General features: G+C 39.3%; 1 protein-coding gene across 1 annotated transcript; it reads right to left on the bottom strand.

The window, feature by feature from the left end:
• Positions 1–10,674: 10,674 nt before the first annotated feature.
• Positions 10,675–11,145, bottom strand: LOC118844595 (60S ribosomal protein L23a-like). Its single transcript, XM_036752522.1, has one exon. The coding sequence runs from the start codon at positions 11,143–11,145 to the stop codon at positions 10,675–10,677; it is 471 nt and encodes a 156-aa protein (XP_036608417.1).
• Positions 11,146–15,593: the final 4,448 nt, after the last annotated feature.

The following is a 15,593-nucleotide window of genomic DNA, read 5'->3' as shown; positions in this document are numbered from 1 at the left end:
AACTTTCACCTCCTTAGTTCCAGGCACTCTGCCTCAGTTAATGTGGCCTAAAATTGAATTAGTTTTGGCCAGAATACCATATTCCATACTGAGCTTGCCATCTACTAAAATCCCCAGGTTTTCTTTTCTTTTTTTTGACACAAGCTGCTGTCCAGCCATATTTATATGATCCTGGTTGGTGCAGTTGACATTTGGAACCCAAATATAGGACTTTATTTTTATTCTAGCTAGACTTTATTAGATTCTGGTTGTTCACCCTAGCCCAGGGAGTCCTAAGTGCATCCTGACTCTATAATCCAGTACATTAGCTTTCCCTCCCAGTTTGGAGTTCCCAGCATAATTGATATGCTAGCAATATTTTCACAACACTCTCAGTCTCAGTAATGAGATCACTGAATCTAAGAGAATGTATGTGTATTATCACTATATCCCAGTCACTGAGAAGAAAATGAAGAACAAAAGAGGATAAAGGATAAATATTTGGAAACAATCTGAATATCTATCAAAATGATAATATAAATAAAGACTCTCTTCACAAATATTTGGGGATCACACAGTAAGGTGAATTTTTATGACTTGTTTACCAATACTATTTTCTCCATCTTTTACTTTAAATGTATACAAAGAATCTTAAGGCTTCTTCTGCCTGAAACATAGTTTAAAAAAAGAAAAGAAAAAAGAAACTTTATGGATCTCTTTTCCACTAGCAGAGAAGGAATTGGGAGGGTAGAGGAGGAAACTATTGCCAAATACGTGTCTTTATAGTCTGGGGGGAGGGGGAACCTTTCACAAATCTTTTTTGTTTTTTTAATGTCCTTGCTTGTTGGCTTTGGCAGCTTCAACCTCTGCCTCCATAAATACCCAGGAACTGTTTAATTTGTTGATGACTGTGATAAATGTTGGACTCCACATTGGGAGGGCCAACAGATAGGGAAGCCTAACTTTTAGAGCTATGGTAAGGCGGTACTTTGATGATTTCAACCAAACTGTTGAATTTTCTTTTCAAGACATTTATTCGGAGCAAGCACAGGACAGAAGATAAAGCTGTGCAAAGCTCCAGGTCCTTAACTGAATTAGAACATAGTTCTCAGTGCCACTTTGGCGGGAGACTGTTTGCTATTGCAGATACTGTACTACCTTTAATCTTTATTTATAATGTCATAGTCTTCTTTTTATGTCCCTAATGCCTCTTACAAAATAAACCACAATGATCACTTGAGCATTTTTAATCTTCTAATTTATTCCAAGTAGAATTTTGTTTAAATTTTACTTTTTCTCAGCTTGATGGTTACAAAGGCAGTCACACTGGCAGGAACTGCAAACTCCACTTTTCAAGCACAGCCTTTTCTGCTTTACAAACTTTTCATCCAGGAATGTATGCTGGGGAAAACCAGCCAAGAGCAAATGAGGATTTAGGAGCTTCCTATTCAATGTTATTTACAGAGTCCCGCCTAATGGAGGAAGCTTTCTGTGCCTTGCTGTCCAAAACTACAGGGTAGTACCGAGCACACTGGAATTAGAGCAGAAGAACCCAATTAACCCTGATGCTGCCATCTTGTACCTGTGTAACCTAAAGCAAGTCACAGACAACCTAATCTTCAGTTTTTTCATCTGTAAAATGGGATTGGGCAAATTAAGGTCCCTTCCAGCTCAAAAATCCTCCAGGATTGCTCAGTTACAAGCACAATAAAATAACAGGGATTTAGCCTCCCCTGGGGCAACAAAATTAGAGGGCACCAAAATTGAACAAATCTACTTCTTTCATTAGCATAAAAACAATTAACATAAACACCTCGTTAGTAAGAATTCTTTGTTTAAAAAAGAAGCTATAGTAAACAATTGCCAAATTCGCTATACATTTGTATTTATTTATTTTTCACGTCATGATTTAATAAGTTCAGTTGAGGTCTATGCTGCTTTACCTGGGTACCAAAATTGCTAGTTCTAGTCCAAATCCTATCATTGACTCTGTTATTAGATTAGAGTTACCTATGGCTCCAAGAAGCTGGAGCATGCCCAGGAGCCACATCCCAGTAAAACTGTCTCAGTAGATATGTTAAACAAGGTTGAAGGTAATCAATAGGCCTCAAACCCATTGGTGTCATTTCCTGTACATACCTTCCTCTCAAGCTAAGCCAGTCTCTTCAGTTTTTTCCTGCCTATATGCCTTTGTTCATGGTGTTTCCCCCTTTTTGTCTGCCTGGGGAATATGGGGTGTTCAAGGAGGACTAGCATCTCTGATGTGAAAGTTTGCTCATCCACCTTTGGTGTCTACCTGGCACTCAACTTTCACCTGTGGCTCCGAGAAGCTAGATTAAGCACAGTAACCATATCCTGGCAAACCATTTCAGCAGACAGGCTAAACCAAACTGAGGGTAACCCACCAGAGAGTTAGGTAGTGTCTACCCCAAGATTTTGAAGGCTTCCCCTGGCAGAATGAGTGGATGAGAAAAAATTGTTCCATGATGGTGGCCGAAGCAGATGCTGTGGAGCATTTAAAACTTGGTCAGATATCAAAGACACCAAGGTCATCCACTGTATCCTCAGATGCTGTGGAGCATTTAAAACTTGGTCAGATATCAAAGACACCAAGGTCATCCACTGTATCCTGGGCCATTGCCAGTCATGCTGACTTTTGTCTTGCCACTGGACTTTGATGACTCTGGAAGAGAGAGTAAGGCTAGCAACTTTGTGCAACTCTGTCTCACTTAAATCCAATTCACATGTAAGCCAAGACATCCCCACTGATGTCACCGGTCCTCTTCAAAAATTAAGCATGAACAGCAAGGACAATTAGAATCAACTTGTTTCTTTCTCGGCTCCAGTTTCCTTAGCTATAAAAGAGAATTGTAACTTATTTTGCTCTTCGAATCATTGTTATTTCTAAATTGTCTTTTTCCCCCTCTTCCTCTGTTTCTGTTTTTCCTTATATTCATAATATTTCCCCCTAAGTAGTCTAATGATTCTGTATTTTTCAGTTTTGTCAGCCATCAGGCCATATTGAGTACTAATTTTTTAGTATATCATGACTTGTTAGTGTTTAAAATATGAAATTTCTTGTGCAAAGAACACAGCTACATAAATCTAAGTAATTCAAATCACAGAGCTGCTTATTGGTATCATTCCATTGTTAAATGTTTGTAATTGGGTCTGCAGATGCTGCCACTGGGAGTCCTCATCCTGGTTCCACCTGCCAGACACTGATCCCCACCACTTCTTCCTCTGCCACGGTGCCCAACCCAGGCATCTGTGCCCATGGCCGACCCCAATGTGTACTTTGTCATTGCCATGAGCCCCTGGACCAGATTGCTTTTAAGCTCTTTGTAGCCAAGATTCTAAAGACAGCAGAACTTCTATGCCATGAGCACTGGAGAGAAGGGATTTTGTTACAAGGAATCCTGCTTCCACAGAATCATTCTTGGGTTCATTTGCCAGGGTGGTGACTTCACACACCATAATGGCACTGATGGCAAGTCCATCTATGGGGAGAAATTTGCTGATGAGAACTTCATCATGCAGTATTCTGGTCCTGGCAAATGCTGGACCCAACACAAATGGCTCCCAGTTTTTCATCTGTACTTCTAAGATAGATTGGTTGGATGGCAAGCATGTGGTCTTTAGCCAAGTGAAAGAAGGCATGAACAAGCGTTTAGGTTCTCAGGATGGCAAGACCAGCAAGAAGATCACTATTGCTGACTGTGGACAACTCATAAGTTTTGATGTTTTGTTTTTTGTCTTAACCATCAAACCAGTCCTCTGTAGCTGGAGAGAGTAACCCCAGACCCTACATTCTCTTATACCCTGTAATCCTTGTGCCTTTACTTGCCGCAATTCTCTTTAGATTTCATTTCCTTTTTCCTTCCACAAGTCTGACTAGACAACAGAGCTAAGTTTATGATTATGAAATAAAAAACTGAACTACAAAAAAAAATAAATAAATGTAATTTATTAACTTAATACTTTGAGTTATATGTCAGGTGTATATCTACCTGGAACTGGGAGTAGGGAGACATAAGATGTAAGCCCAGTTTGGCCACATAGTTTTCTCTCTGGGCCTTGGTTTCTCTTCCTCCGAAGTGAGGAGGTTGACCCAGCTGTAATTCCAGCTACCAGTGAGGTTGAGGCTGATGTTCTGGGCTGTAGTGGGTCAAACTGATGGGGTAACTGCCCTAAGTACTGCATCTAAATAGTAAGAGCCCAGAAGTAGGGGGCCACCAGATTGCTTAAGCAAAGGAAAATTGGCCCAGATAAGAAACACGGAGCATGTCAAAGCTATTATACCAATCAGTAGTGAGTCCAATCAAGCCCATGAGCAGCCTCTATACTTCCAGAATGAGTGAAATGGAAAGACCCCCATCTTTAAAAAAAGGTATTGGAATTGGATACACATGCTTCATTTATAATAAATATCTATAAACATTTAGGAGACATCTATTTCCTGGAATCCCTGGCTCCCAAATGAACTCTCCCAAAATTTTCCTCAAAACAACACTAAGATAACTTTTCACATAGAAAATTCTAGAGTGGCAGAGCCAAAGAAAAGTTGGAGTGAAATTTTTTCTATCCCAAGGCAACTTTGGAGGTTGGCAAGAGAGGTATATGACACTAGGATGGGGGCTGGCCAGAGCACACACAGTGACAACACCAGCAGTGGGCCTCAGAGGCAGCTGCAACAGCAGCAACAGCAGCTTCCTGAACTCTCAGACAACATATGGCAACAGGGTTAAACGACTGGCCAGAAAGAAATTACAGGGGACCCTGAGCTGATAGTGGGTGCAGGACCCTAGTACATTGCCCTTACATAGTTTCATTTCATAATTTCTGGGCAGAAAGAAGCACTAGCACTTGCGGCCCCAGGAGAGCAGGGGATCTGGTCACAATTCCAGGACCAAGAAGAGTGCAGGCATTTGTAGCTGCAGGGGAACAAAGGCCCTTTCTTGGTAAAGGGCAAAGCACAGATCAAGAGAGGTGGCCATAATCTCTCCTTGGATCATACAACTTTAGAAACACTGAAAACTTGCAGACCCCCAGAACTAGCTCTGAAAACAGCAGCAGAAAAAAGACTAATGACACCTAGATGAGCAGAGCCCAACATTAGCATATAATTCAAAATCAAGAAATAGGTTGGGAAAATGATAAACAAGAAAAAACATAACTTGACCAAAAGAAAAGCTACTATGGTGGCAGGAAAGACCGTGACAAAAATTCAGAAAAAAGCAATAGTGTGAAAACAGCTACCAGCAAAACCTCAAAGAAAAAAAAATATGTTAATTGGACACAAACCCAACAAGAATTCCTGGAAGAGTTAAATAAAGAGAGGAGTAGAAGAAAATTAGAAAAAGAAATGAAAGTGCATAAGAACATTATGAAAAGAGAAGCAATAGATTGATAAAAAGAAACACAAAAATACTGAGGAAAATTACAACTTAAAAAACAGAATTTTACCAAATGGTAAAATGAAGCAAAAAAAATTCACTGAAGAAAATAACTCGTTAAAAGGCAGAATTAGATAAATGGAAAAGAAGATACAAATGCTGAAGAAAATAATTCCCTAAAAATTAGAATTGAGGGGAGGTAGAGCGAAAATGGCAAAGTAGAGACAGCAACCAGCTGAACTCTCTTAGCATTCCCCTCCAAACAACTTTAAAGTAATGTCTCAAATAAATTCTAAAGCAATAGAACCAATAATAGGTCAGAGTGAGGAATTTTTCCAGACAAAGCAACTTATGAGGTCAGCAGAAAAGATCTGTGACCCTGGATGTCAGATAGTCCAGAGACCACATAGCGGCAGTAGCAGCAGCAGGCCTTGAAAGTAAAGTGACTATGAGAGAGGCAACAGCAGCTTTGGGGGCTCTCAGAATAGAGAGAATAATGGGGTCAAGTAACTAGTCTGAAAGAGATTCCAGGACACCATGAGTTGACACTGGGCAAAGGATCCAGTTGCGTTGCCTACATGCAACTCTGCGTCACAGTTCCAGGGCCAAAAGGAGCCCTGGCACTTGAGGCTATAGGGAAACAGGGACTTTAGTGACAGATAGCTCTTTTGCATTCCAGAATATCATATCCCAAACTTTCTGCATCTTTAATGTGTAAAAATTGTAATTAGCCAAGTGAAAACTAATGACTCCGTGAGACTTCAAGAAACAATAAAACAAAGTCAAAAGAAAAAATAGAGGAATATGAGAAGTATCTCATGGGGCAAAAAACTGCCCTGGAAAGTAGATTGCAGAGGAAACCATTCCTTTTAAAAGCACTAGAAAGCACAAGGAAATTAGGAGGCAAATTTTACCTGTGAGAACTATGAATGGGGGAAATTTTATGATGAAATAAAAGATAGAGAGGGCCACAGGAAGTAAAATGGATAATTTTTGGGAAGCTAGGTGGTGCAGTGAGTAGAGCACCAGCTCTGGAGTCAAGAGGATCTGAGTTCAAATCCGGCCTCAGACACTTGACCCCTGCTAGCTATGTGACCTTGGGCAAGTCACTTAATCCCAATTGCCTTGCCTTCCCCTCTCAAAAAAATTGGTTATTTTGATAATAAATCAATAAGTTTTGGCATAAATCAAACCAATGCAGGGAGCCAAGATGGCAGCTGGAAAGCAGGGACCTGCCTAAAGCTCTCCCCCAGGACCCTCCAAACACCTATAAAAAATGGCTCTGAACAAATTCTAGAGCTACAGAACCCACAAAATAGCAGAGAGAAGCAGGGCTCCAGCCCAGGAAAGCCTGGATGGTTGCTGGGTAAGGTCTATCTCACGGAACTGGGAGCAGAGCAGAGCCCAGCATGGGCTGTGTCAGGACCAACCAGACTGGGAGCCAGGTGGAACAGGCCCTAGCATCCTAAATCAGTGAGCTGTGGCAATTACCAGACTTCTCAACCCGCAAACACCAAAGACAACAGAGAAGGTTAGTGGGAAAAACTGTGGGGACAGAGGGAAAAGAGGGGCAGTGGAGGTGGTGCAGCTCTGAAGAATTACAGCTGCAGTTGCTTCCAGCCACAGGCCCACCTGGTGGGAGGAATTAAGTGGCAGATCAGAGCAGGAGTGCAGAGCCTGCCTAGGTCTGAGTCACGGTCCGGGTTGTTGGTTCGGCAGAAGAAGAGCACTGGTGTGGCAGAGCTTGCTGTGTAGAAATAGCTGTGAAAGCAACAGCAAAGCCCCTCAAGCTTGGGACAAAGTACTCTCTACTCTACAAGCATCCATACCCCCACAAAAAACCCAAGGGTGAAGTAGTTGGCTGGGAACATGAACAGGCAGAGAAAATGGACTCAGATTCAGACTCAGACTTTGGAATCTTTCTTTGGTGACAAAGAAGACCAAAACATACAGCCAGAAGAAGTCAACAAAGTCAAAGAGCCTACATCAAAAGCCTCCAAGAAAAACATGAACTGATCTCAGGCCATGGAAGAGCTCAAGAAGAATGTGGAAAAGCAAGTTAGAGAAGTAGAGGAAAAATTGGGAAGAGAAATGAGAATGGTGCAAGAAAACCATGACAAACAAGTCAATGAATTGCTAAAGGAGACCCAAAAAAATACAGAAAAAAATACTGAAGAAAAAAACACCTTAAAAAATAGACTAACTCAAACGGCAAAAGAGTTCCAAAAAGTCAATGAGGAGAAGAATGCCTTGAAAGGCAGAATTAGACAAATGGAAAAGGAGGTCCAAAAGACCACTGAAGAAAATACTACCTTAAAAATTAGATTGGAGCAAGTGGAAGCTAATGACTTGATGAGACATCAAGATATTATAAAACAGAACCAAAGGAATGAAAAAGTGGAAGACAATTTGAAATATCTCCTTGGAAAAACCACTGACCTGGAAAATAGATGCAGGAGAGATAATTTAAAAATTATTGGACTACCTGAAAGCCACGATAAAAAAAGAGAGCCTAGATATTATCTTTCAAGAAATTATCAAGGAGAACTGCCCTGATATTCTAGAGCCAGAGGGTAAAATAGAAATTGAAAGAATCCACAGATCACCTCCTCAAAAAGATCCCAAAAAGAAAACTCCTAGGAATATTGTCACCAAATTCCAGAGCTCCCAGGTCAAGGAGAAAATACTGCAAGCAGCCAGAAAGAAACAATTTGAGTATTGTGGAAACACAATCAGATTAACACAGGATCTAGCAGCTTCTACATTAAGGGATCAAAGGGCTTGGAATACGATATTCTGGAGGTCAGTGGAGCTAGGATTAAAACCAAGAATCACCTACCCAGCAAAACTGAGTATCATGCTCCATGGCAAAATATGGATTTTCAATAAAATAGAGGACTTTCAAGCTTTCTCAGTGAAAAGACCAGAGCTGAATAGAAAATTTGACTTTCAAACACAAGAATCAAGAGAAGCATGAAAAGGTAATTAAGAAAAAGAACAAGAAAAAGAAATTGCAAGGGACTTACTAAAGTTGAACTGTTTTGTTTACTTTCCTACATGAAAAGATGATGTGTATGATTGATGAGACTCCAGTAGTATTAGGGTAGCTGATGGGAATATACATATACATGTATATATGCATATATATATATACATATACATATATAGACAGAGGGCACAGGGTGAGTTGAATATGAACGGATGATATAAAAAAATCAAATTAAGGGATGAGAGAAGAATATATTGAGAGAGGGAGAAAGGGAGAGATAGAATGGGGTAAATTATCTCACATAAAAGTGGAAGAAAAAGCAGTTCTGTAGGAAGGGAAGACAGGGCAGCTGAGGGGGAATGAGTGAATCTTACTTTCATCGGATTTGACATGAGGAGGGAATAACATACACACTCAATTGGGTATCTTACCCTGCAGGAAAGAAGGAAGAAGGAGATAAAAAAGGGGGGATGATAGAAGGGAAGGCAGATAGAGGAAGAAGTAATTAAAAAACAAACACTTTTGAAAAGGGGCAGGGTCAAGGGAGAAAACTGAATAAAGAAGAGTAGGATAGGAAGGAGCAAAATATAGTTAGTCTTTCACAACATGAGTATTGTGGAAGTGTTTTGCATAATGATACACATGTGGCCTATGTTGAATTGCTTGCCTTTTTAGGGAAGGTGGGTGGGGAGGGAAGAAGGGAGATAATTTAGAACTCAAAGTTTTAAAGGCAGATTTTCAAAAAAAAAGGTTTTTGCATCCAACTAGGAAATAAGATATACAGGCAATGGGGCATAGAAATTTATCTTGCCCTACAAGAAAGTAATGGAAAATGGGATGGGGGGAGTGGGGTAACAGAAGGGAGGGATGATTGGGGAATGGGGCAATCAGAATTTATGCCATCTTGGAGTGGGGGGAGGGTAGAAATGGGGAGAAAATTTGTAATTCAAAGTCTTATGAAAATCAATGCTGAAAACTAAAAATATTAAATAAATATATTTTTTAAAAAATCAAACCAACGCAGCCAAGTTTAGAAGGAAGACAGAAAACTGGAGGGAATTTTTGCAGCAAGTTTCTCTGATAGAGACCTCATTTCTCAAATATATATGAAACTCCATCAGATTTATAAAAATATGCATCATTCATCAATTAATAAATGGTCAAAGGATACGAACAGGCAGTTTTGGAAGAAGAAATCAAAGCTATTCATAGTCATATGAAAATTATATAAATCACTGTTGACTAGGGAAATGCAAATTAAAACAACTCTGAGGTACTATCTCATACCTATCAGATTGACTAACATGACATAAAAGAGAAATGATAAATGCTGGAGGGAGTGTGGGAAAAATTGAGACACTAATGCATTGCTGGTGGAGTTGTGACGTGGTCCAATCATTCTGGAGAAAAATTTGTTCTTCTTTTTTCTTTTTTTTTTTTTTGGTTTCAACAAATTGTTTTTTTTTATAAATAGTATTTTATTTTTTCCAATTACGTGTAAATATAGTTTTCTACATCAATTTTTATAGGATTTTGAGTTTCATATGTTTCTATTTTCCTTCCCTTCCCAAGATGGCAAGCAGTCTGATATAGGTTATCCATGTGCAATCATGGAAAATATTTCCATATTAATCATGTTGTGAAAGAAGAAACAGAACAAAAAGGGAAAACCCAAAAACAAAAAAAAAAACAAAAAAGTGAAAATAATAAGCTTTGATCAGCATTGAAATTCTATAGTTCTTTCTGTTAACGTGGATAACATTTTCTGTCATGAGTCTTTTGGAATTGTTGCCCAGCAGTACCACTACCAAGGATGTATGGTTGTTCAAGAAGGACTAGCACCTCTGGTGTGAGAACTTGCCAAGCACTTTTCATAGCTGCTTATCCACCTTTAATGTCCACCTTACACTCAACTCTCACTTGTGGCTCCAAGAAACTGCAGCATGCACAGCAGCCACACCCTAGTAAAAAACTATCAGGTTAAGGGTAACTGATAGGATGTCTAACTATTGGTGAGTTAAGGGAATGTCTGCACCAAACATGTGAAGACTACCCCTGGCACAGTGGGCAGATAATGTCCATGAAGGCAACTGAAGCAAGCACTGTGGAGCACCTAGAGCTTGGTCAGACACTGAAGATGCCAAGGTCATCCATTGTATCCTGGGCCATTGCCAGTCATCCTCACTTTTGCTTTGCTACTTAACTTCAAGGATTCTGTTTTTTCAGTCTTTTGTTTTAATGTTTCTTTCTTTTTTTTTTTTTTACTGGAAAACTTTTTATTGTAGGTGGAGTGGGATAGCTGGACACAGTTTAGATGATTCCAGTTTTGTTGGCAACATCTAAAGCATTGTAGTCTGGAGCAAGTCGGACATAGGCCTTCTTCTCTCCATCAGGCCGGATCAGTGTGTTGACCTTGGCCACACCGATGTCATACAGCTTCTTTACCGCCTGCTTTATCTGATGCTTGTTGGTTCTGACGTCCACAATGAAGACTAGGGTGTTGTTGTCCTCAATCTTCTTCATAGCAGACTCAGTGGTCAAGGGGAACTTAATGATAGCATAGTGATCCAACTTGTTTCTCTGAGGGGCACTTTTCCGAGGGTATTTGGGCTGCCTTCGAAGTCTTAGTGTCTTGGGTCGCCAAAAGGTGGGGGATGTTCGGATCTTCTTGTTTTTGTGGCTGTGGACACCCTTCAACACCGCCTTCTTGGCCTTCAAGGCCTTGGACTTGGCCTCTGTCTTGGGGGGGACAACGGCTTCCTTCTTCACCTTCGGCGCCATCTTGGGGAAAAGCTGTTTTAATGTTTCTTGATGTCTCATGAAGTCAATAGTTTCCACTTGCCTGATTCTAATTTTTAAGGAATTATTTTCCTCAGTGAATTTTTGTGCTCCCTTTTCCATTTGGCCAATTCTACTTATTTTTTGCTATATTTATTTAGTATTTTATTTTTTCCTAATTACAAGTAAAACAATTTTTAACATTCAGTTTTATGAAATTTTGAGTTCCAAATTCTCTCTCTCCTTTCTCTCTTTGCTCATTGAGAAGGCAAGCAGTTTGATATAGTTTATACATGTGTAGTCGTGCAAAATATATTTCCGTTTTTGTCATGTTGTGGAAGAAAACTCAAACCAACACAACAACAACCCAAGAAAAATAAATAAAGAATAAAAGGCATGCTTCAAACTGTATTCAGACTTCATCAGTTCTTTCTCTGGGGATGGATAACATTTTCATCTTAAGTCCTTTAGTTTGTCTTGGATCATTGTATTGCTGAGAATAGCTGCCATTCATAGTCGATCATCATACAGTACTGCTGTTACTATGTACAATGTTCTCCTGATTCTGCTCATCTCACTTTGCATCAGTTCATGTATGTCTTTCCAGGTTTTTCTGAGAACATCCTGCTTATAGTTTCTTATAGCACAATAGTTTCAATCATGATCATACATGACAACTTCTTCATCCATTCTCCAATTGATGGGCATCCACTCAATTTGCAATTCTTTGCCACCACAAAATGAGCCGCTATAAATATTTTTGTACATATAGGTCCTTTTTGTTTTTTTTTATCTCTTTGGGATGCAGACCTAATTTAGCTGGGTTAAAGGGGTATACATAGTTGTATAGCCCTTTGAGCATAGTTCCAAATTGTTCTCCAGAATGCGTGAATCAGTCCACAACTCCACCAAGAGTGAATTAGTGTCTCAATTTTCCCACTTCCCCTCCAGTATTTATTATTTTCATTCTTCTGTCATATTAGCCAATCTGACCAGTGTGAGGTGGTGCCTTAGCTTTGTTTTAATTTGCATTTCTCTAATCAATGTTGATTTAAAGGATTTTTTCTTATGGCTTTCATTACTTTACCTGAAAACTCCCTGTTCCCATTCTTTGACCATTTATCATTTGGGGAATGGCTCTTGTGTCTTTTTTTTTAATAAATTTCTCTATATATTTGAGAGATGAGACCTTTATCAAAGACATTTGCTATAAAAATGTTTCCACAATTATGATAACTAACTGCATTTCCATCCATCCTATTTACCCCCTGTTTATACTACTCTGTATCTCCTTTCCTCTGTCCATTCTCAAAAGTGTTTTGGTTTTGACTACTGCCTTCCCCAATCCACCCTACTTTCTATCACTCCACCTTCTTTTGTCTCCTTCTGCTCCTACTTTCCTATAGAGTAAGTTAGATTTCTATACCCAACTGATGGTTTATATTATTCCCTCTTTGAACCAATTCTGATGAGAGTAAGGTTCAAGCATTCAGAATTGATTCAAAGAGGGACAAGGCTATACACATACTCAGTTGGCTATAAAAATCTATCTTACCCAACAGTGAAGTAGGAAAGGAAGGACACAAGAAAAAGGTTGGGGAGGAGGCTGTGTAGAGTAAGGGAGGCAGTGGTCAGAATAAAAACAGACTTCTGAGGAGGGGCAAGTGTGACCAGACTGGCCTTTGTTTTCTTTACGTGGCTCAGTTTATCTCATTGGGTGCTTGGCCTGGTGCTCCTCTTATGGGGCAGAAAGCCCAGAGACCCATGCCTGTGAGCAGAGAACTTCCTGTGTGATGAGTCATGGGGCTGGCTGAGGGGAGGTGTTGACTCCAGAGCCATGCCCTATTGGGTGTTAACCTAGGGGAAGGGGCCAACTCAAGAACCAATCGGCCCTGGTCATTCAGGCGGCGCTTGGTGATGTCAAAAACTCTATAAGAGGGGAGAAGATGGCTTGAAGATTCCTCTTTTCTTTTCTGGTTGGCACGGGAGCAGTGGCAAGTGTGACTCTGGGCCAGCCCTCGCTCTCGGGCTGAGCCCAGATGTTGGTAACTATGAAATGTATTGGGTCTGTCTGTTGATATTTGTAATTTGTTTGTATTTTGTTTTGAAGTTCGGGGTGCTGGTTCCTTTCCCCCGAACTAAATGAATGTTCTGAACCTCAGGGTGCTGGCTTTTTCCCCTGAAGTAAGTGAATGAATCTGTATTTGGTCTGTCTCTTGATGCTTATCTATATGCTCCCCTGAACTAACTGAATGCTAACTGAATGCTGGCGTTTTTCCCCTGAACTAAATGAATGTTGTCTGTATGCTGCCTGAATGCTGGATTAAAGTAAGCTGGTCAACCCCTTCACTGTGCTTTCCTTGTTTAAGCAGATAAAAAGAACCTGTGGTTTCCCAGCATGCCAGCAGCCTCCTGGGTGCTGGCTGTGGGGGTATCTTACGCCCCCACAGGAGCTGCTAGCCGGATTATTAAAACAGCAAGATAAAAAGAAAGAGAGAATGATAAACAAAAGAAAATAGGATAGAGGGACATGTACAGTTAACAATCATAACTACAAATGTGAACGAAATTAATACCCAAGAAATGGAAGCAGATAGCAGAATGGATTAGAAATCAGCATTCAATAATATGTTATTTAAAAGAAACATACCAGAGGAAGCTAGGTGATGCAGTGAATAGAGCACCAGCCCTGGAGTTAGGAGGACCTGAGTTCAAATCAGGCCTCAGAAACTTGACACACTTACTAGCTGTGTGACCCTGGGCAAGTCATTTAACCCCAATTGCCCTGCCTTGCCCCCTCCAAAAAAAGGAAAAAAAAAGAATAACATACTTGAAACAGAAAGACACACACAGAGAGAGAATTAAAATAAGGGGATGAAGTAGAATCTATTATGCTTCAGCTAAAGTAAAAATGGCAGGTGTAGCAATCATGATCACAAAGAAAGCAAAAGCAAAAATAGATCTAATTAAAATAATCAGGGAAAACAACATTTTGCTAAAAGGTACCATAGACAATGAAATAATGTCAAAAATTTTTCCAGCAATTTTTTTATGATAAAGGCCTAATTTCTCAATTCTCCAATTGACAAATTGTCAAATGATATGAACAGACAGCTTTCAGAAGATATCAAAGCTATCTATAGTCATATAAGATACTCTAAATCATTACTGATAAGTGACATGCTAAGTAAAGCAAATCTGAGGTACCACCTCATACTTATCAGATTGGCTAATATGACAGAAGTAAGAAAATAATAAATGCCCAGAAGGGATATGGAAAATATAGGTGCACTAATGCACTGTTCGTAGTATGAACTGATCCAACCATTCTGGAGAACAATTTGAACTATGAACAAAGAGCTATAAATGGTACAGACTTTTTGAGCTAAAATACAACTCCTTGGTCTGTATCACAAAAAGATCAAAAAAAAGGAAAAAAATCTATTTGTACAAAAATGTTTATAGCAGTTCGTTTTATAGTGGCAAAGAATTGGAAACTGAGAAGATGCCCATCAATTAGGGAATGGCTAAACAAATTGTGATATATGATTGTGATGAAATACCATTTTGCTACGAGAAATGACGAAGGGGGTGGTTTTAAAAAAAAAAACCAGAAAGACATACATAAATTGATGCAGAAGGAAGTGAGCAGAACCAGAACCTCTTTGTGCATATTAATGGCAATGTCATAATGGTCATCAAACGTGAAAGATGGAGCTACTTTCATCAGTAAAATGATCCAAGACAATTCCAAAGGACTCATGAATAGAAAAAATGCTATCTACCTCTAGAGAGGGAATTCATGAACTCTGAGTGCAATTGAAATGTAGATCTTTAACTTTAACCAAAAAAAAGCAGCTACCTCTTACGTGAAATCTTTCTGTTCCCCTTAATTCTTGGTCCACTTACCCTCCCTCAAATTACTCTGTATATATCTTCTATTTATTTATCTGTATACTTACTTGTTATCTTTCTAACATGATATAAGCTCTTCCAGGGCAGGGATTATTATGTTTTTAACTTTTTTATTCCCATTTCTAACACAATGATACATAAGAGTGATTAATAAATGATTTTAATTCAATTCAGCTAACAGTGAAAAATATGTTGCTAAAAGGATTGGAATGGAAAGGGAAGGGACTTAAGTTTCCCTGAGATGTTTCTATTTTATCTTATCCCTGAAAGTTTTAGTTTCTCTTTGCTTCACTTTACAAAAAAAAAAATTTGACTATTTATGGAGTAGGCCATCCTTAAGGACCTTTATAATAAATCTCATTTTAATGGAGAATCAGAGTCAATATGGCACTGTATATTATCTTAGTGAGCATACTCAATGCAAATGATTACTTTCTAGTTCCTAGAACATTTATGAGATTCAAGAAAACATAAGCTTCCCTTCTACTATGCCCCATCCTAGTCAGCAACATTCCTTTAAACATCCACAAACAACC

Source organism: Trichosurus vulpecula, chromosome 3 (assembly GCF_011100635.1).
Source record: "Trichosurus vulpecula isolate mTriVul1 chromosome 3, mTriVul1.pri, whole genome shotgun sequence".
Classification (NCBI taxonomy): Eukaryota; Metazoa; Chordata; class Mammalia; order Diprotodontia; family Phalangeridae; genus Trichosurus; species Trichosurus vulpecula.
Note: the sequence above shows the minus strand (reverse complement) of the source record. Positions and strands in the feature narration are given on the sequence as shown.